The 22,432-nt window shown below is 45.2% G+C and overlaps 1 protein-coding gene and 1 long non-coding RNA gene across 4 annotated transcripts in view; one reads left to right on the plus strand and one right to left on the minus strand.

Moving 5' to 3' along the window:
• Positions 1-22,432, minus strand: part of ARMC2 (armadillo repeat containing 2) — a 159,932-nt gene that overhangs the window by 38,541 nt on the left and 98,959 nt on the right. For all 3 annotated transcript variants that reach the window (XM_064360797.1, XM_064360796.1, XM_064360798.1), the window contains 5 exons: positions 18,808-19,126; positions 10,546-10,668; positions 10,113-10,226; positions 7,602-7,734; positions 6,782-6,942 (listed from right to left, as the gene is read on the minus strand). In XM_064360797.1, coding sequence (XP_064216867.1) covers positions 6,782-6,942; positions 7,602-7,734; positions 10,113-10,226; positions 10,546-10,668; positions 18,808-19,126 — 850 coding nt within the window. The remainder of the gene's footprint in view (positions 1-6,781; positions 6,943-7,601; positions 7,735-10,112; positions 10,227-10,545; positions 10,669-18,807; positions 19,127-22,432) is intronic.
• On the plus strand, positions 4,712-20,288 carry LOC110568205 (uncharacterized). Its single transcript, XR_002478505.2, has 4 exons — positions 4,712-4,806; positions 7,654-7,820; positions 10,139-10,248; positions 18,646-20,288. It is a non-coding gene; the product is annotated as an uncharacterized LOC110568205 (long non-coding RNA).

Genomic DNA, 22,432 nt, shown 5'->3' on the forward strand with positions numbered 1-22,432 from the left:
GCCAATACTTTTTTTATAGGGCCAATTAAAATCCTATTATAAAATGCTTCATGACTCTGTTGATACCAGATTTTCTACACTGAATATTTGTGTACATTCACTGTGTACTTTGGCATTACGGGTATTAGTGTCACCACCCAGAATAAGATAAACTAGTCTGGAATCCCAGTTTATGCCTTCCTCTCATTACAACCAAGTGGTCAACTATGCAGTTCTGAGATAAGTTCCAGGCAGACACAAACACTTCGGCAAGGAGCGCCATGAAGATCCTGTAAGCAAACCTGGATCTCCCCACCCATGAGATAACTGGACCCTGAGGGAGTAGAGTGCAGAGTGTGTGTGATGCCTTCAAAGTTCTTCCTGTTAGGCTACTTCCAGACAAGAAGAGTCAGTTAGTCTCAGTGATTTCAGATTTTATTTCATTTTTTTGAGACAGAGTCTGCTCTGGGGTGCAATGGTGTGATCTCGGCTCACTGCAAACTCCATGTCCCAGGTTCAAGTGATCCTTGTGCCTCAGCCTCCCAAGTAGCTGGGACTACAGGCGTGTGTGACCGCACCAGGCCAATTTTTTGTATTTTCAGTAGAGAAGGGGTTTCACCATGTTGTCCAGGCTGGTCTCGAACTCCTGACCTCAGGTGATCCACCCACATTGGACTTCCAAAGTGCTGGGATTACAGACATGAGCCACTGTGTCCGGCCAGTGATTTCAGATTTCTAGGCCATCTTCCTGCTTACCGTTTTCCAGATTTTCTGAACATTAAACTTTTGCTGAAAAGTGAATTGTTGTATAAAAATAGAATTCTGTTGTATAGAAAATGAATTATGTTGTATAGAAACAATTCTGGGCCGGGTGTCATTGCCCATGCCTGCAATCCCATCACTTTGGGAGGCCAAGGTGAGAGGATCACCTGAGGTCAGGAGTTGGAGACCAGCCTGGCCAACATGGCGAAACCCATCTCTACTAAAAATACAAAAAATTAGCTGGGTGTGGTGGCAGGCACCTGTAGTCTCAGCTACTTAGGAGGCTGAGGCAGGAGAACTGCTTGGACCCAGGAGGCGGATGTTGCAGTGAGCCATGACTGTGCCATTGCACTCCAGCCTGAACAACAGAGCAAGACCCTGTCTCAAAAAAAAAAAAAGAAAAAAAGAAATGAATTCTGTTGTAGAAGTCCTCCTTTCCCAAGCTGCTGGCAGCTGAGCAGTGTGGCCTGGGCATGTCATAGTCCCTTCCTTCTCCTAGGGCTTTGGTTGGATTTAGTGGTTTTAAGCAAAATCTCTGTTGAGTGTGTGGCTTTTTAAAATCTAATGTCAAAACCATGTAACTTGTCTTCAGGCCCAGCCTGTAGTTAATCCACCCTCAAACCATACTAATTCTAAATTGGGTTACACAAGAGAATAAGAGTAGCCAAATAGCTACAGGTAAGAGAAATGCGGTCTAAAGTTTCAGAGTAAATACAGCAACATGCATTAAAAGTGTCATGTAACATGGGGCATTAAATTTTGAACTTGTCCTGCCAAGAGCAGCAGAGGCTGATTGAGTAAAAATTTAGATCTATGATTTTTTTTGATTTTTTTTATTTTTTGAGAGACAGAGTCTCACTCTGTCACTCAGGCTGGAATGCAGTGGTGCAATCACAGCTCACTGTAGCCTCGAATTCCTGAGTTCAAGTGATCCTTCCACTTCAGTTTCCTGAATAGCTAAGACTACAAACACACAAACCCAGCTAATTTTTTTTTTTTTTTTTAACTTTAGTAAAGATAGGGTCTCACTAAGTTGCCCAAGTTGGTCCACAACTCCTAGCCTCAAGTAATTCTCCCACCTCGGCCTCCCAAAGTGCTGGGATTACAAGCATGAGCCATTGCACTCAGCCTTTGATTCAAATCTTAAAAAGATCATAAGTTAAAAACTGTGCTCCACAGTAAGTAAAAAATTTTACATCATGACTCTGTATACATACACCTAGACACTAATATACAAATAACAAATGTTTCACATTAGAATACTTGTCCTTACTATATATAATATATTCTGATATTTTCTTTCTTTGCTACTTCATTTTTAAAAGATGCTGGTGACAACCAACTAAATAGATTTCATAACCTGCAGTGTAAAAAGTGCTTATTTAGATAACCAATCATGCTTAAGCTTTCTTTAGGCACAGCATACTTGCAATTACTAAAATTTAGGGCAAAGTATTACAAAGGATTAAAAGACTCAAAAATATACATTTATCAATGATCATTATAACATAGTCATCATTGTAAGTTTGTGTCCTGTAGCAGCTATAAAAGCTTCCCTTATTCACCACACTATTTCCTAGCTAGCTGTTCAGCACCAGGTGGCTGTTTAAGGGAATCATCATCGCCCTGACCATTCTCTTATCAGGCAAAGCTGTTGAATGTTCTAGAAGCACCTGATAGCTCTTCAGCATAGGTTGGATGATGTGATCCTCCAACTTGAACATGGGGCCCCATTCTACCCTTGTCACAAAACCTAAGTGCCCACTGCCCCATAACTTATGATGAACATACAACAGCCTAGTGTGCTTCTCACTTGCAACTATAAACTGCACACGTGGTCATCAGGTGCCAGCTCCCCACAGAGGGGCTCCCCGTAGACTGAAGTGCTGAGCACGCCACTAAGAACTTCAGCATCAACACGCTGCTTATGAGTTCATAAGACATGACTGCAGTATAATGGGAAGTTTCAGACCACATTCTTTTTTCTTTTTTTTAAGTAAATTAAACAACATTTTTATTCTGAAAGATCTCAAGCACTTCTGTAGGGGACATATAAACAGGGACCAGTAGAGAATAATAATTCATTAAACAAGAATCGATACATGACATTGTGAGAATGCCAAAGGGGGACAACAAAGTCATGTTGAGCATTTCGGATGGATTTTCTGAGGCGTCCTGCATTCTTTTTTTTTTATTAATTGTACTTTAGATTCTGGGGTACATATGCAGATCATGCAAGATTGTTGCACAGGTACATTCATGTCAAGGCCAGACCACATTCTTTTAAAGCCACTTTCCAGAATGGCTGTCAACATTCCAACAATGTTGAGGATATATTACTTCTCCTTTTCTTTTTCTAGTCACTCAGCAAGAAAAAGTTAGGTAACTTGCATTACTACGGAAATTGCCATACCAGTATTTCCAAAAACAGTGCTCATACTTCAACACGGGCCTTGGTAATTGAACGGCTCATCCTGTTTCCAAAATGGCCTGTTTTTTTAAGCTACCTTTGTAAAAGAAATGAAATGCAAGTACACTCTCACCCACGTGCACACTTCACTTGCAGCAGTCACACTGCCCAGACACAGCCACAACCCTGTCAGAATTCAGGGTCTGGGTGCCCACTGCCAAGAGAAAAGCCAGGAGGCAGCACAGCCCACCACCCGGCCCGGGCAGCCCAGTCCCCACGGTTTCTGAAGCGGAGCTCTGGACCGCGTGAGAACCTGGGGTGCTCTGTACAGTGGCTTGGCTCCCTGTGTTTATTTGTTGTTATCCATTCCACAGTCCCCTTCCACGGGACGGGGCGGAGTAAGGGTGTTCTAGGTAACGGAGCAGCTGAAAACCACAGGGCTACATGTTTGTTTTCGGATGAGAAGTCCTGCCTTTGCTACAACAGGACTTGAGGCAAGCCACTTAACTGTCCTAGACCTACTTTCCTTATCTGTCACCTAGATAATGGCTTCAGACATCTTTCAGAAATAGAATAAACATACTTTTACAAGGATATAGCACTATAGAAACAAAGCTACCACCATTGTTAGCCAATCCACATGCAGCTATCAGGTACCTTCTTTGTATGAGGCAATATCCTTTTCCTAAGATGGTTCAGTTGGAATGGAGAAATAAGATAAAACTCACAAAATAATAATACGGGATAATTACAGGACAAGTTACACAATTCATGATTGATTACTACATAAGTAGTATATATTTCTTATGACCAGCCTATGACTGTGGGCTTCAGAAGCTACATGGGGAGGGCCTGCACTTGGGATAGGCAGATTGTGATGGGCAGGTAGGAAATGAAACAGAACATGTGCAAAGGCACAGAGGCGGGAGAAGCACGACCGGAAGCCCCATTTGGCTATGGAAAAGTTGGGAATGGAGCGCAGTCAGCCCTTCGCATCCATGGCTCCCACACCCACAGGTTCAACCGATCACAGATAGAGAATATTTAAAACAACAACAACAACAAAAAGAATGCAAATAAAAAACCCAGTGCGACAACCATTTACAGAGCGTTCACATTGCAGGTATTATAAGTAGTCTACAGATGGTTTCATGTGTGCAGGAAGATGTGTGTAGGTGAAATGCTGATCCTATACCATTTTATGTCAGGCACTTAGGCATTCGTGTTGGTATCCGAGGGAGGCCCTGAAGCCAATGCCCCCCCCGCCTAGATACTAAGGGGTGACTGTAACAGGCAGCAGGGCCCACTAAAGCCAAGTGCCTTCCAGGTACACTGCCCCTGCTGAGAAGCCAGCTGTGCCCACACCTCCTTCTCATCCATCTCTGGCCCCACAGCCTCACCATCCTTGTTATTTATGGCTGATTGCCCCAGACTTGGGTTACAAAGGAAACCACAGATAGCCTGTCACCGGGTAGCTGCTGCCTACACAGGAAAGCCCTGTGCCACAGGACAGTGACTCACTGAGCCAATCGTATCTTCCCCTTGAGTGGGTGGCAAAGGAAGGCGCACCAGCAACACAGACACAGACACACGGCGGGCAGCAAGTAGAAGCCTGGAGGTAGCTGCAGCCATGATCTAGAAGGAGCCTCCAGGGAGTAAGTGGGGCGAGAATTCTTTCCCTAACAGCAGACACAGCACAGCTGGGTCTCCAGAATGGTGGTGCCCAGGGGGAGCTCAGGACGCTGCCTGCTGAGGGGTCACTTGGGACTCTGGCTCCTGCCTGGCTCTCTGGGAGGCTCTGAGCGGTATCTTGTTTCCTGGCTTCTTTCTTCTGTGTACACTCTTCCCTTAAACTCCTTTGCTAACAAGAGCAGAGGCTCTGGAGCCTAGCTAATATCAGACTCACCTGTGGGACTTTTAACACAGGTTCTCAGCCTCATCCCAGAGCGTCTGAATCAGAATTCCTAGGGGTGGGGCCAGGAAGGTGTTTTGGGTTTTTTGGGTTTTAGCTCCACAGCTGATTTGAATGCTCTACCACCATTGAGAATGGATTGAAGGCAGCCTCAACGTGCACTTCTGCTCCCTGCAACCTGAGACAGCTGAAGGCTCACGGAGCAGATTCGGAACCTCAATGATTTAAAACACATGCTCACTTTTTTTTTCCTTATTGTGTTTTAAGACGAATATACAAAATTATATTTACCTGCAAAAAAACAAATTTCACATCAACCTAGCAAACCCAATTCTTTCAAGTAACTCCTGAGTTCCAGTTCCTGTTTAATGGCATAGCGTTACAACACTTAAGAGTTTCCAAATCACGTCAGCCACCTTCGGAGGACTTGCTATGTGGCAGGCACTGTGTTAGGTACATATCTGCTCATTTATCACCCAACAACCCTGCAGGGTGGACATCAATTATCCTCATCTTGGAGATGATAAAATATAATTTTGGAGCTGCTGAGAATCTGTGTTTTTAAAAGTTCCACAAGTGAGTCTGATATGCAGCCAGGATTGGGAGCCTCTGCTCTGGTTAGTGAAGGAGTGTAAAGGAAAGGTGTCTATTAAGCTTTCTCCGGTTGCAGAGAAGTTGAGCTCAAGATTTAAAAACTCAGCACCTATGGCTTCTGAGTGACCCTGAGCCTTTGCACATGGCCTCCCGGATCCAGTACAGTGGCCGGGCAGTAATGGGTACATCTCCTCTCTTTGGGAAAAAGGATTATTAAAAACATTCATTTGCTGACCCAAATCAATGTTTTTAGAATTAACCCAGGATGAAAAAAATTATCCTAAAATCATAAAATCTTTTAAATGTAAAAAACGATCCTGGCCAGCCAAGGTGGTTCACACCAGTAATCCCAGCACTTTGGGAGGCTCAGGTGGGAGGACTGCTTGAGTCCAGTTTGACACTAGCCTGGGTAACACAGCAAGACTTCGTCTCTCCAAAAAAAAAAAAATTTTTTTTTAATTATCTGAGCATGGTGGTACCTGTCTGTAGTCCCAGCTAGAGAGGCTGAGGCAGGAGGATTGCTTGAGCCCAGGAGTTCAGGACTGCAGTGAGCAGTGATCGTGCCACTGCATTCCACCCTGAGTGACAGAGCAAGACCCTGTCTCAAGAAAAGAAAAAAACAATCTTCTTCCCTTGGATTTGTATTGGTGATTTCCTACCTTTCAAGGATATAAACCCCATTGTAATGCCAAATAGTCTCACAGGCCCTCACCCACATGATAATTAATATAGCTAATTAAAATGTACAGTGTCATTTAAAAGCATGACTTAATTGAGTCGCTTTTAGCCCTATTTTCTCAATTATAACTGTGTCTATATCCTTGTGAACAACAAAAATATATTTATGCTGAGCTCTTATATTTATGCACTCCAGAGAAAATGCAAAAAAAAAAAAAGCCATAGAGGAAATCATGATTGTATCTAATGAGTTGAAAGTCCTTCTGTCCCCACTGTAAATAACATTCAGCCTCTTTAGATAGTTCCAAATTATAATAATCTTTAACATACTCTTATTGCTTTAGAAATAGAGTCACCCAAATGCATACTACGAGTTATCCAAACAGGTCACAGAAAAAAATTATCTCACACTGATAAAACTCAGATTCATCATAGTCGAGTCTTACCTAAAAATGATGACAGCAGGAATAAGAGTGTGTTGGTGTCTTCATTTCCAAAACATGACGAAGCATTAGTGATGTTCTCACTGAAGTTCCATAAAGTTTTACAAACCAAGCAGGCCAGCTGCCAATCCGTAGGACCAAAATCTCTTAAACAATCCACCAACCTGAGTTAATAAAATTCAAACTGATAAGTTATTAGGTCAGAATCTGTCTTTAATTTTAATATTGTTAGCATAATGATTATCCTTCTGTGATATGTAACATGCATTATGTACAATCCAGAGATCACTTAAGATAATTTCTTATCTATAAATTTAAGTGGCTACAAAGTAGCAATAATTTACTTCTGTACTTCTTTTTTTTGAGACAGAGTTTCACTCTGTTGCCCAGGCTGAAGTGCAGTGGCACGATCTTGGCTCACTATAATCTCTGCCTCCCAGATTCAAGCGATTCTCCTCCTCAGCCTCCTGAGTAGCTGGGATTACAGGCATGCACCACCACACCCATCTAATTTTTGTCTTTTTAGTAGAGACGGGGTTTCACCATGTTGGCCAGGCTGCTCTTGAACTCCTGGCCTCAAGTGATCCACCCACCTCGGCCTCCCAAAGGGTTGGAATTACAGGCGTGAGCCACCGCTCCCGGCCTACTTCTGCACTATTTTAAGTGTCCAGTGGAATCTAAACCCCCTCTTTAGCCTCAGCTTAGGAGCTTCCCAATGTTGAAACACCTTTGCCCCACAGGAATGATGAGAGGGGCCCAAGCTCCTGAGAAAACGATGTCCTTCAAATCCTGAGACAGTAGTACTCTACACCTTGAAACTTACTTTTTAATGCCACCTCCTTCTTTGAGGATGACACGCTTGTCTTTATCCACAGTGAGATTGAGGAGAACACCACAGGCAGAAAAGCAGATATCCTGATGCTGAGCATCCAGCAGCGCCATCATGAACTTGTGTACTACGAGGGAAGAGAGCAAATGCAGACCAGTAAAAGCCCAGGGTATCCCAGCGGTCTCTTGTTTTACAAATGGTACAGGAGAAAGGGTGAGTGATTTGCAAACCCAGAACCCCTGTTAAGGGACTTAATTCATTCTTCTTACGGCTTTATCCATCACCCAGCATTGGGTTTCCCAATACCCACCACTCCCAGAGCCGGCTCCCCAACCCCCAGATACTGCGAAACCTGCCCCAGGCAGCAACTGCTTCTCCACAGCAGTGAAAGAGTCCCTGCTGGTGGAAAGGAGGGAACGCAGGTGACACTCATCTAACTTCCGGTTGTTCTTAAGGGTTTTCCTGAACCTCCAGCAGCAACTCTCTTTAAATACACAGACCTGGAGAGGGGCGTTGGCTCCTGGTGGGATCATTCCTGAAGTCTCCCAGGGCCACTCAGACTGCTGAAAACCAACCTGTGGCACAGCAGGCCTTCTAGTGTAGGGACATCTCAGGGCAAGACAGGTTCCCGCTTCAGGGGAATCAGTTTCCCTTACTCCTAGGAAATGGAACTTGGAAATGTTTGTCCTGTTTTCTTATCCCTCAGCAGAGGCTGAGCAAAGGGCTGGGGAAGAGTGAGTAAAGTGTGTGCTCTGCCTTCTCCTAGGTCTGTGCACCTGAGAGGGGCTGCCCTGTTCTAGCCCTGGCCCTATTGACTGGTTTGGGCAGTGAGTCTGGCAGAGGCAACATCACATACATATGTGGTCTTAAGAGGCTAAAGAGTACATAGCCAAGATCGCGTCATTGCACTCCAGCCTGGGTAACAAGAGCGAAACTCCGTCTCAAAAAAAAAAAAAACAAAAACAGTGCATAGCCAAACATGCAGTTATCTGCAGGTAGTGAGAGGATGGGGGATGTTTGCTGCTGCTGTTTTTTACATCCGTATTATTGAAATTTTCCATTATGAACATGGTGAGTTACGTTTTTAAAATTATTCTTACATGAAATATTTGAGATATATAAAGAGTAAAGGTGTACTAATATTTAAGACATATAAAAATATCTGAGACATACAAAGGGTATGAACATTTGGGTACCTGCCACAGTTTAAGAAATAAAACATTACATTCCAAACAGCATGCAGTATATAGTAAATATATACAATTCTGGCCGGGCACCGTGGCTCACACCTATAATCCCAGCACTTTGGGAGGCTGAGGCGAGTTGATCACCTGAGGTCAGGAGTTTGAGACCAGCCTGACCAACATGGAGAAACCCCGTCTCTATTAAAAATACAAAATTAGCCGGGTGTGGTGGCACATGCCTGTAATCCCTGCTGAGGCAGGATAATCGCTTGAACCGGGGAGGCGGAGGTTGTGGTGAGCCAAGATCGTGCCATTGTACTCCAGCCTGGGTAACAAGAGTGAAATTCCATCTCAAAAAATTCTTATTTGTTGATAATAAGTAACATTATAGATCCAATTATAGTCTTTGGACATCCCTTTCCCTCCAAAGGGAACTCTGTCCTTTTTAAAATTAAAAAAAAAATTTTTTTTAGAGATAGGGTCTTGCTCTGTCTTCCAGGCTGGAGTGCAGTGGCACGATCATAGCTCACTGCAGCCTCAAACTTCTGGGCTCAAGTGATCCTCCTGCCTCAGCCTCCCAAGTAGCTGGGACTACAGGCATATGCCACCACATCTGGCTAATTTTAATTTTTGTAGAGACAGGGTCTCGTTAGATTATCCAAGTTGATCTCAAACTCGTGCCCTCAAGCAATCCTTCCACCTTAGCCTCCCAAAGTACTGATATTATAGGCTTGAGCCACTGCTCCCAGCCTGAACTCTGTCTTAATTGGAGTTTACTATTTCCAATTACTCTTTATGCTGTATACCATTACTACGTGAATACCAATGCAGAAGTAATACCCAAGATAGTTTTGTATGTTTTAAAACTTATGTTCATGGGATTCCTCTGCGTTCATCCTCCTATTGCTTTTACATGCTAGAGAACATTTTATTGCATGAATATACCATAATGAATTTAATGAATTTGTCCTCTTGTCTGTTGAGGGACATTCAGGTTGTTTCTACCTTTTGCTATTATAAGCAAAATGTAATAGACATTCTAGTACATAAAAGACAATGTCTTCTTGAGTCTATGCCCCTGGACAGAAGTGATGGCTCAAGTTTCACTGTTTCTGTGAAACATACACACACCCCATCTTGGAACACAGAAGGCCATTCACAAGGGAGAGGGGAACACAGCCTAGATCCATCTTGGCATCCTGAGCCAGGAGCCTTAAACATGTAGCTCTACAAATCTCAAAGCAGAAACAAGGATAACACTGTAATGACTCAAGTTCCAAAACCACTCCGTTGATTATGAATTCTAGCGTCATTAACTCACCATTGTTCTGCACAATGAAATCGCAGACATCACGGTCCTGGGAGAGATTTCCAAAAACGCGCACAGCCTCCAGGATTCCATCCATGTTGTTACTGACAAGAAGCTTCAAGAGCACTGGATTTGGTGACCAGATTAGGTAAATCGGTGAATTTAAGTTTTAACTTGAAGGTTAATGGGAATCAACATCATACTAAATACTGATTATTTTTAAATAATAATAAAATGCAAATTGTAAGGGACTTTAGCAAGAACTAAGAAACTAATTGTTCCCATTTCTAGTTTCCCCACATTCTAATTTCTTAGAATTATCAGGCTCTAAGACATTTTTGTACCAGAAGGCAGAAGATAGCAATGTCTCCAGCTCTGTGTTTAGTTAATAAAATCGAAACCTCAAATGAGCACTCATTTAACCAAATCCAACTTTGAACCTTACGTTCAGCAATATATAGCTTTTTGTCTTGAATTATGGAATTCTTCACTTGGTAGTAAGATAAATTATTGATTGTCGCTGTAGCATTGATCACCAGCTCCTCACAATCATCCAGTGACTTGTATTCTGAAAGGAAGGGAGGATAAGGGAGTCAAAGACCCAATGCAGGAGTAGAACCAAGGACGCTGTAACTACAGCAATAGCAATGCCAGGAGCATGCCGCTGTCACAGCAAGGTCCCTGCAAAGGCCCTGGAGAGGCACCTTTACCACTTTGTTTCCCCCGACTCCTCCCATACGGAAATGCCCCAAATGCAAGGCCCGCTCCTGGCCAGAGCGGAGAGGATACTGTCAGCTCAATCCTTGCAGCCAGGAGGTCTGGAAATGCCCGCTGATCTGGGCCCTGTGTCTGAAGTAAAGCAAAGGGACTGACACAGCAGTGAACAGAGCCGCCTCTAATCCCACCAGTTTTCTGGGTCCTTGGGCTCTCCCAGGGGCTTCTCGGTGGAGGTGGAGTCTGTGCCCTACTTCCCACACCGCCTCCCAAGAGAACAGCCCCAAGGTCATGATCCATCTGCAACTGTCAACTCTGTCTTCCCAACACAGAAGACACCTCTGGCCTCCTCTACCAACCACCTAGTTCATCTCTTGGCGCCTGCTTACTTCTCTTCTTCCCCTTTTGCCTCCCTAAATCTATTCTCAACACAGTGATCCTTTAAAAGCAAGTCAGATAAGGCCACCCACCTCACAACCCATGAATAGTCTGCCTCGTCTGGCCCACAGGACCTACCTGGCAGCTCCAGGGCTTACCTCTCTCTCCTCATTTGCTCCTCCTACTCCGAGACCCCTGGGGCCAACCACACTGGCCTCCTGGCCTCTTGGAATATGCCAGCATATCCCTGCCTGAGAACACATGCACTGCTGACCTTCCTTCTGGAACATACTCTCCTCCCAGTTAGGCACTTGGCTCACTCCTTCCGTCCTCCCAGCAGTTGCTTAGATGACGCCCTGTTGTACATACTGTCCTTAACCTCCCTATTTAAAATGGCACCTGTTCTCTTTTCTCTTACCCTGCTTTAATTTTCTCCATAGCACATATGACCACCTGATGTTACAAAGGTGTTTAATGTTTGTCTTTCAGCCCTAAAATGTCACTAGGGATGTGTTTATTTTATTCCTGGCTGGATTCCCAGCTTCTAGAACAGTGCCCGGCACACAGTGAGTGCTGGATGCAAGAATGATCTCTAGCTTAGCACAAAAGACCCTTCGTGGTTTGTCCCTGCCTCCCACCCAGTCTCCGACTCAATCTCTGGACGGTTCTGGCCACAGTGCGGAGGAGAGCTCCAAGTGACCTCAACATAGCATGTACGTGGCAACGGCGGCAGAGTGGAGACTGTGCTTGGCAGAGGCTGGATGGGGGTGTGAGGGAGAGGAATCACCCGGGGTACACCCTGGGTTTCTGGCTTACGTAATTGGGTAGATGTTGACCACATTGCCTGAATTAAGGACACAGGAAGAGGGTCAAGTTCAGGGACAGGTCATGAGTTCAGCTTTAGATATACTGAGATGCTTCTGAAGCAGCCCCAGGAGAGGAGGGGCAGGCAGTTGGATGCCAGAGTCAAGCAATTAGACCGGCCTGAGCAACACAACAAAACCACATCTTTACAAAAAATTAAAAAAATTAGCCGGGCGCAGTGGCACCCTCCTGTAATCCCAGCACTTTAGGAGGCCAAGGCGGCCAGATCACTTGAGGTCAGGAGTATGAGAACCAGCCTGACCAACATGATGAAACCTCATCTCTACTAAAAATACAACAATTAGCCAAGTGTGGTGGCACACACCTGTAGTCCCAGCTACTTGGGAGGCTGAGGCAGGAGAATCACTTGAACCAGGGAGGCAGAGGTTACAGTGAGCCAAGATCACACCACTGCACTCCAGCCTGGGTGGCAGAGGGAGACCCCATCTCAAAAATAAAAATAATTTTATTTTAAAGTGCTGGGCAATCAAAGAATCATAAGCCCGGCAACACTGAGCGAGTGACCGCAGCTTGAACGGGCCACCGCCTCCCCTCCCTCCTGTGCAGGTCCATCCAGCACCGGGAGAGCCCCCAGTCCTTCTCCACCTGATCTCCCCTGCTCCGGAGACCCCATCCCAGCCTGCAAGGGAGGCCACTCAGCACCTGCACACACCTTTGCTCATGACTTGCCCACTTCCCATTGTTGAATAGGAAGTGCCTTTTATTTCTTGTATGAAACCAAAGTTTTTTCTCAGGGAGCAAGCAGGGGTGCTATGAGTTGAGGAAGAGGACTGTGCTAGCTCTTACATTCTCCAACTTAACTATCACCCCTTTTGGCCTTCTTTTCCTATTCATTAAAGAGAACAGCCTTTTTATAAATTACGATGTTGAAAGGAAAGCTCAGTCATTTGTAGGCTGCAGAAGATGTACACTGGTCCTTCGGCCAGTGGTCCCTCCGCTAGAGCAGCCAGCATAGGCCCAGTACCTGGTAGGCACTTATGGATACTTGGAAAAAGAAAGAATAAATGAAGACCCGACTTCCTGTTCTTTAGTTTAAGTACACAGAAAGGGAATAAGGAACTGAATTATTTTGGTTATCAATATGGTTTCTACTATAAGGAAATATCCTAGTTGTGGTACAAGAAGGGACATAGGACCCCCAGAATTATTCCCTCTTGCTTTGGCCATGACTCCAGAGCCATAACCCTATGCTTCTACTCACTGGCCATGTGAACTTGAACTCAAGTTATTTAACCTCCCTGGGCCTCAGTTTCCTTGACTGTCAAGTGGGCATGATCACTGCACCTACATTAAAGAGTTGTTGCAATGTTTAAACATATTCAGGGGCTTATTGAGTGCATGGCACATAGTGGGTGCTAATTAAGTGCTTATTAAATGAATAGATGGGCCATCCAGAATGACAGCTGATAGGGAGCAACTCAGGTGAATGTCTAACACTTGGGCACAGGGTCTACAGCCCTGGTTTCCTACAGCCCCAGACGGATGACTCTAGGTCTTGGGCAGTGTTTGGGAATCCGTTTTATTTATCTGGCCTTGGTAGGGAATTCGTTAGCTTGTCTAGAAAATGCAGGGTAGCTCTTATGTGTCTGACCTCCGAAAGGACCATGCGTTTGGGTAGCAGGAATGGGGTCTGGTATCTGGGACTAGGGGTAGGTGCTCACAGCTGCTAAGCATTTATCATGAACAGCACCAGGCACTTTACATTCATGTAACCCTCAAAAGTCAACTACTAATAATGTTTTACATGCACTTACAAGAATTCACACCCACAATAATTAAATCTCGAAAGGTACATCTGTCTCAGTAACCTTGGGCAGCCATAATATAATACCATAAACTGGGTGGCTTGAGCCAACAGAAATTTATTTTTTCAGAGTTATAGAGGCTGGAAGTCCAAGATCAGGGAGCCTGTATGGTCAGGCTCTGGTGTCTCTTCTTATAAGGGCGCTAACCCCAGCATGAGGGCCTCACCTCATGGCCTCATCTAAATCTAATGATCTCCCAAAGGCCCCATCTTCAAATACCATCACATGGGGGTTAAAACTTCACAGATGAATTTAGGGGTCAGATGAGAACACTGAGGCTTTGAGAAGTTCAAGACCTTGCCTGACTTCACAGAGCACACATCTGAATACAGGTCTTTTGGACCGTGCTATCCTACTCTTCCCACAGAACCCTGCTGTAGCCAAGCACACGGTGTTGCTGAGTTCCCACTGGAGCTAGCTGGGGCAATAGACTGCTTCTAAAAAAGCATGATGGAACCATGCTATCCTCTAAAATTGACTCATGGATATAAGAAAACCTGAAATTTGGACTTACCACTAAGGCAGCATATCTCTTGAGTCTGGTGGCATACTGAGGAGGCTGGTTCTTACTAAAAACATTATTGATTTTTCTTTTTTGAGAGAGTCTTGCTCTGTCGCCCAGGCTGGAGTGCAGTGGCGTGACCTCAGCTCACTGCAACCTCCACCTCCCGGTTTCAAGCGATTCTCCTGCCTCAGCCTTCCAAGTAGCTGGGATTACAAGTGCCCACCACTGTGCCTGGCTAATTTTTTGTATTTTTAGTAGAGACAGAATTTTACCATGTTAGCCAGGATGGTCTCAATCTCCAGACCTCGTAATCTGCCCACCTCGGCCTCCCAAAGTGCCAGGATTACAGGCATGGGCCACTGCGCTTGGCCAACATTATTGATTTTTAAAAGACCGTATGCAATGAGGCTGGCCTCTCTAGGCAAGTTCTGGGGTACAAGCAACTCCCTGTGAAGGGTACAGGGCTAGAGGGAGGCAGGAAGAAAAGAACCCAAGAGATGCCCTTTCCGCGTGACTGGGGAGGGGGCCATGTGACAAGAGCCATCAGCTGGGAGGAGTTCTCAGCTCTGAGGGTAAACAGGACAGCAGCAGCTCTGACTTCAGTGGGCACAACCAGGCCATGGGCATGACCATGGGCCCTTTCTATAGTCACAGTCACAGCCCAGCCCTGGCCCTGCGTTGCCCTAAGCTGCTAGGCCTGCCAGAGTGGGCAGGAGAACTTTCCTGGAAGCTGATCACCACTCCACACTGATACAGATAAAACAGGTAGGAAATCCCCAGATACCAGTGTAGAAAGGGCTTAGCAGGGCTTAGAAACTCACCCAGGAGTCGAGCTGTGTAAGGGGAAGGTGGAGGGGGGTGATTCTCTGTTGGGGTGACTTTTGCCCTTCTATAAGCTTTTTTTTTTTTTGGAGATAAAATATTTCAGGAGAGAATAGAGAAGGGATCACCTGCTTGCCCAAACAACTGCCCGTGGCATATTGGCAAGAGGCCTGACTGATCACAGGAGAGCAGGGTTTCTTCACTTCTGAAGTGGCCAGGCTAGTCTTGAATTCCTTGCCTCAAGTAATCTGCTTGCCGTGGTCTTCCGAAGTGCTAAGATTACAGGCATGAGCCACTTCCCAGCCTTTTTTTTTTTGAGACAGGGTCTCACTCTGCTGCCCAGGCCTGAGTACAGTGGTGCAATCATGGCTCACTGCACCCTTGACTTCCTGGGCTCAGATAATTCTCCTACCTCAGCCTCCTGAGTAGCTGAGATCACAGGCATGTGCCACCACACCCAGGTAATTTTCTTTTTTAAACAGAGACAGGGTTTCGCCATGTTGCCCAGTCTGGTCTGGAACTCCTGGCCTCAAGCAATCCGCCTGCCTTGGCCTCCCAAAGTGCTGGGATTACAGGCGTGAGCCACTGTACACGGCCTCTTGCCTCTTTCTCCTACCCCAAAGCATCACTTTCTTTTGCGTCAAAAGCAAGTTATTCATTCTTCCTTTATAGGTGGAAATGTAATTTCTAAGCTCATAAAATATGTATCAGATGAGTTTTTCCACTTTATATGTGAATATTAACAATTGTGGGAAATGAATCATGCATGACTCTCCTTGGCTGTTTACAGCCGTGTGCCCTATCCCAGGTGTTTGAGGTCTGGTCCTGAGGCCCTTCCCAGGCAGCCACAGTCAGGTAAAGAGATTAAGTCTGCATCAGGTGAGAACTCACCCAGTGGGTTTCAGGTTTCTACTAGATCCTGAGGAGCCAGAAAAGCTAACGTGGTTTCCTGAAGCACTGGGTCTCAACACTTAAATGTGCAGAAGACCTGGGGGCAGAGGCAGCACGAAAAGGCAGATTTCAGATTTCTAATGGCATTTTATAGAGGCTGTTTCTGGGCAGGGGCCAGAAACCAAAAGGGGTATTTTAATGAGTCCCACAGCTGATTCCGCAGCAGCCACATCCCTGGCTCTGGGCTGAGAAGTCCTGCTTGGTGTGGTGAGTGGATCTCAGGAAGGGGAAGGAGTTTTAGCAGATGTGGGCATGGTACAGAGCAAATGAATGCTTTGAGGTTGGAACAGAAACTGAATTTGTCTCACAGCTACATGCATATTCTTCCACATGGCCTGATGTGCAGTCAGCAGCTTGGAAGAAATCAGGCCTGAACACAGAGAGTTTTGCGTTATTTACATGGAAGTGGTAAGTCAGGGTGCAGTTCTCGGTCAGAATGGAAGAGTCCTTTCTCAAGACAGGTGACATGTGAGGTGGAGTGTGGAGAAGCATGGGTCAGGGGCCTGGTGACTCTGCCACGTGCTAACTTTGTGCTCTGTGAAAGTCACTATATCTCTCTGAGCCTGTTTCCTCATCTGTGAAAACGATGAAAATAACAAGCACGTACCCTTACGTTGTTGTGAGGTAACAGACATGAAAATGCATTTTCAAGTGTAAAGCTCCATAGTGAAGCACAGCCTGGTCACTCACATGCCCGCAGCCGGGTCTGCCTCCCATCCCTTACCCACGCGTGCTTTGTTTCTGCCCTTCTCAGAAACTGGGGTTTCTTGTCTGTGCACCCGATGGCCCTCCACCATATATGCCAAATTCCTCGAAGGCATATACCTGCCTCCATTTTTAAAACCTTCTTCTAAACTGAATGTTGGTGTCCCCATGAATTCATATGTAAAAGCCCTATCCCTTCAATGTATTTGGAGATAGGTCCTGTGGGGTAGTGATAAAGGTTAAATGAGGTCAGGAGGGTAGGGCCCTCATCCGGCAGAGCTGGTGCCCTTACAAGAAGGGGAAGGGACCCTAGAGTGTGCGCTCTTCAGCACGTGAGGACCCAGTGAGAGGACAGTTAACCACAGCCCAGGAAGGGAGCCCACACCAGACCCTGAGCCTGCTGGCATCTGGGACTTCCAGTCTCCAGAACTGTGGGAAAATACATGTCTGTTGTTGAAGCTGCCCAGTTTATTAGGATTTTGTTATGGCAGCCTGAGCAGATTAAATGAAACTGAATGTATAGCACAGAACTGATTACCCAGAAAGAGCTCAGAAAATGGCTCCTGAGTTGAATAGTGTAGGCAAGGGGGACCAGGGAGTTCACAGATTATTCCTCCAAAACACCATTTTCGTCAGGCATCAAACTTCCTTCCAAAACAACATTTTTCACAAGTCTGGTTAGTAGTAGCTAATTTTTTTTTGAGAGAGAGTCTCACTGTGTTGCCCAGGCTGGAGTGTGGTGGCACAATCTCAGCCCACTGCAGCCTCCGCCTCCTGGGTTCAAGCAATTCTCCTGCCTTAGCCTCCCCAGTAGCAGGGATTACAAGTGCATGCCACCATGCCCGGCTAATTTTTGTATTTTAGTAGAGAAAAGGGTTTCACTATGTTGGCCAGGCTGGTCTCAAACTCTTGACCTTGTGATCCACCCACCTCAGCCTCCCAAAGTGCTGGGATTACAGGTGTGAGCCACCAGGCCTGGCTAGTAGTGGCTAAATTGATTACCCTGGGTTGCAGTTAATTCCCCTACACACTAGCAGGCAGAAATGCCTGTGGGAGATGACAGGCCTAAAAAGTGTAGGGGGTACCATGAACTGAATTGTGTACCCCACAAAAGTCATATGTTGAAGGCCTACTCCCAATATGCTTGTATTTGGAGATAGGGCTTTGAAGAGATATAGCAGGTTGCAGAGCCCATAAGAGTAGGGTGCTAATATGATAGGATTGCTGACTTTATAAAAAGAGGAAGGGTGAGAGACTGTCCCCTACCCCATAAACGCTTGTACCAAGGACAGCCATGTGAGCACATAGTGAGTAGGTGGCTGTCTGCAAGCCAGGAACTGAACCATCTGGCACCTTGATCTTGAACTTCTCAGCCTCCAGAAGCATGAGAAATAAATTTCTGACAAAGTTGCCCAGTCTGTGGCATTTTGTTATGGCAATCTGAGCTAATGCAAGGGGAATGAATAGGACTTGAATACTGGGGACTATAATTACAAATAATGTAAGAACCTGAAGAGGAGAAAAAAGGAATTAATTTTAATCACGTGGATTGCCCACAATATTTGGGATTTGGGATTCTAAACTCAAATATTTGGAATTTTAAACTCTTTGTGGTTAGTTTAGCCAAAATTTGTTCATTTGCTAAGTATAATTTTTAAAAATTGCAATGTAATTCACAAACCATAAAATTTACCCTTTTAAAGTGTACAATTTGGTGGGTTTTAGTAATAATCTCTCTATGTTTTCTTTTCCTTTTTTAAAAATCTGGATTACTTTTAAGGCAGTGCTGAACAGAAGAGGAAATTTCCTTCACACAGCTAAGACTTTTTCGTAGGGAGCCACTTGTGCTAATAAAATCCTCATCACACCCCAGCCACAGAACTGTCTTTGGGCTGCGGGAAAGGCGGCTGTGCCTGCCGCAGCCAGGGGCCATGGTTCTCACCCAGCGTGGTCAGGAGCAGGCCCACTATCCCTGGGTTGGTGGCCAGCACCGGGCCCATGCCGGGGTGAATGGCAATGTTGGCGAGCACGCGGGTCAGCTTGATGAGCACGTCCTCTGCCTCTGACGGCAGTCTCTGAACCCTGTACGGCTCGCCTCCTTGGCCCACCGGCTTCTGGGAATGCAGATCGAGCTGATGGAAAGTCTGGAACAATGACAGCAGAGTTTGGATGCTCCCTTTCTCTTTGGAAAATTGTTCACGAGCCTGGTTATTTTTCGCGGTCAGGTTGCCAAGAATAAAAACAACACGAACGACTATATCCTGCAATAAATGAAAGACAGAGTCACAAGTGCAAAGGGGGCTGGAACACATTGTTGGGAAGAATATAGTATTTAATTTATTTGCAATTTAATTAACAGTCAAATGGAACACGTCTGGCTTCAACTCACTTTTACAGTATTTGATTCCCAAGATTAGTGCAAAGTGACAGAGGAGATTAAAAGCACTTGGCAGCAATGAAAGAATACAAACTGATAGATGCGATCAGCAACGTCTATTACCTTCAGATCCTTCGTCTGAAATTCTGGCTCGCCTTTCTTTTTCTCCTTCAGAGAACAATTAGTTAAGTGGGACAGCATTACTAAAAATGTGTCATGTAAATCTAAGTTTTGACAATAGCCAGTTTCTTGAACATCCAAATCTTTCCTTAAAATTTCATCTCCTGCTGAAGCACCATGTTTCTGAATTTGGGCAGGATTGACATTTGGGGCTGGATAATTCTTTGTTGTGGGGAGGTGCCCTGTGCATTGTAGAGCGTTTAGCAGCATCCCCAGCCTCTACGCACTGGATGCCAATACCTCTCTGATGTGACAGCCAAAACTGCCCTCAGTGGAGAAGCACTGTGCTACGTAGCTACACTACTTTAAGGCAGTTCCTACCAATCCTTGCCCAGGGTGGTGGTTACATGAGTGACACTTTTATAATTGTTTGCTAAATTGTGCATACCCATTTTATGTACTTTTCTATATACAGGCTATATTTCACAATTTTGAAATGTTTTTACAAACCCTAAGCTGAGAACATTTTAAAGTTTATTATGGTTAAAATTAATGGTTTCCGATTTTTGTACCCACAAGATAGAAAAATCACTGTGTTTTTAGTTTGACAACAACATCCAGATAGATGAGTCCAGATCAGCTTTCCCTGTGGGTGTCAAAGGAGATAACTGGGAGGAGGAGATTTTAAAGGAATACTCACTGGAGGGCTACAACTGGCCTGGATAGCATTTTATATTTATGTATGTATATATAGTGCCATTTTATAGACAAGAAACTAGGGCCTGGAGGAGCTGCCCAGGTCACATGGCTGGTGAGGGGTAAGGTCAGAATTTGATTCCGGGGTTACCCAGACTCTAGAGTCCTTTCTACACCAGCCTCTACCTCCCACACAGGGTGTACTTTTTCTCCTCCTTTGCCTTCTTGCAGAACAGAAGGGATGACAATAAACCTGATTTTGTTGATCAGACCAGTAGTTAGTGGCAGCCTTAAGAAAAGGGGACAAAGGGCCAAGGGCGGGGCACATTTTCATCAAGGAGCACAGGTCCAGGTGCGGCGCCAGGGGCCCCCTACAGGGTGTCAGGTGTGGCCAAGAAACTGGGGACGACTGGGGGCAAAGTACACCTTTTGGATTTACCTAGGCCTTCTCTGCCAATACCAACTTGTTTCTGCTTGTTCTTGCTAAAAAAACCAAAAGTTTTTCCTGGCACTCACTGGCAGGGAAGAAGTGAGGCTGCTGCTTGCACAACAGAAAACCCTTTGCCTAGCATGAAGGAAGGACAGCGGCTACTGCTACAGCAAGAACTGGAGATGGTCCAGGAGAGAGTTCATTTTCGGAAACATTTCAGCTCGCAGCATTCAACCAACCATAGGGGTCATCCGATTAGGAGCCCCCGCTCCTGACTCCACCAGGGGGAGACAGAATGTTAGTCCTCAGATAAGTTCTTAGTGCCAGGGGCCTAGGAATACATACACATAACTGAATCTGAGAGCCAGTGCTCTGAAGAGTTTCTCACCCACTGAGAAGACAAGGCTAACATATGTGGGGAAACAGCAAAGACTAAAACGGCGAAGGAAGAAGTAGACACGGAAGGGGATTAGGAATCTCAGGCCCAGAGCCAGGCGGGCTGGGCTCACACAGGTGCTTGGCCTCTCTGTGCATCCATTCACTTATTTGCAATTGGGGACACGATTCGTACTGTGAGATCACATGAGATACAACAGGCAAAGCACAAACTGTACTGAGTAATAATTTGGGCATTGCTGTGAACTCTTTTCATGTCCTATCAATAAAATGCTAACTAATAGCAATAAACTCTGTGGCATAGGCCCAGTAGTCTTACAAGAGTTTCAAAAAGAGGACGCTCCAGGAACAGCGTCAGAGTCAGAAGAGTTATGACGAGAGAATTTGAGTTCAACCTTGGCAGCTGTGAGATGCCGAGATATATGGTGGGGAGGATTGGGTTGGGCTGGCAGAGGAAGACAAGTCTTTTTTTTTTTTTTTTTTTTAACTTTTTAGGCTCAGGATACATGAGCAGGTTTGTTACATGGGTAATCTTGGGCCATGGGGGTTTGGTATGCAGATTATTTTGTTGCCCAGGTACTACGTTTACTACCCAAAAGTTATTTTTCCTGATCCTCTCCCTCCTCCCCACCTCTAGGCCCCAGTGTGTGTTGTTCCCTTCTTTGTGTCCATGAGTTCTCATCGTTTAGTTCCCATTTATAAGTGAGAACATGTGGTATTTGGCTTTCTGCTCTTGTGTTAGTTTGCTAAGGATAATGGCCTCCAGCCCCATCCATATTCCTGCAGAGGACATGATCTCATTCATTTTTATGGCTGCATGGTATTCTATGATGTATATGTACTACATTGTCTTTATCCAATCCATCATTGATTGATATTTAGGTTCTATGTCTTTGCTATTATGAATAGTGCTACAATGAACAAATGTGTGCATGTGTCTTTATGGTAGAATGATTTATTTATATTCCTTCGGGTATATACCCAATAATGGGATTTCTGGGTCAAATGGTTCTGTTTTTAGTTTCTTTTCTTTTCTTTCTTTCTTTATTTTTCTTTCCCTTTCTCTCTCTCTCTCTTTTCTTTCTTTCTTGACAGAGTCTTGCTCTATCACCCAGGCTGGAGTGTAGTGAAGTAATCTCAGCTCACAGCAAACTCCATGTCCTGGGTTCAAGTGATTCTCCTGTCTCAGCTTTCCAAGTAGCTGGGATTACAGGCATGCACCATCACACCCAGCTAATTTTTGTTGTTTTAGTAGAGATGGGGTGGAGTTTCACTATGTTGGCCAGGCTGGTCTCGAACTCCTGACCTCAAGTGATCCACCCACCTTGGCCTCCCAAAGTGCTGGGATTACAAGCATGAGCCACTGTGCCTGGCCTGTTTTTAGTCTGAAGAAGAGATTGAGAGAGTATCTGGGACTATCTCCTTCCTGGGCCAGGGGTCACCTTCTCACTCTTCAATTACCTGACTATTCCCCAAAGAAGCTGATACTTATGGGCCTTAAGTCTAAAACAAGCACATACAATTTGATTATAATACTTGAATCCCACT

The sequence above is a fragment of the Aotus nancymaae genome, unplaced genomic scaffold, assembly GCF_030222135.1.
Source record: "Aotus nancymaae isolate 86718 unplaced genomic scaffold, 86718_ANA_hifiasm-v0.15.2.pri h1tg000040l, whole genome shotgun sequence".
NCBI lineage: Eukaryota > Metazoa > Chordata > Mammalia > Primates > Aotidae > Aotus > Aotus nancymaae.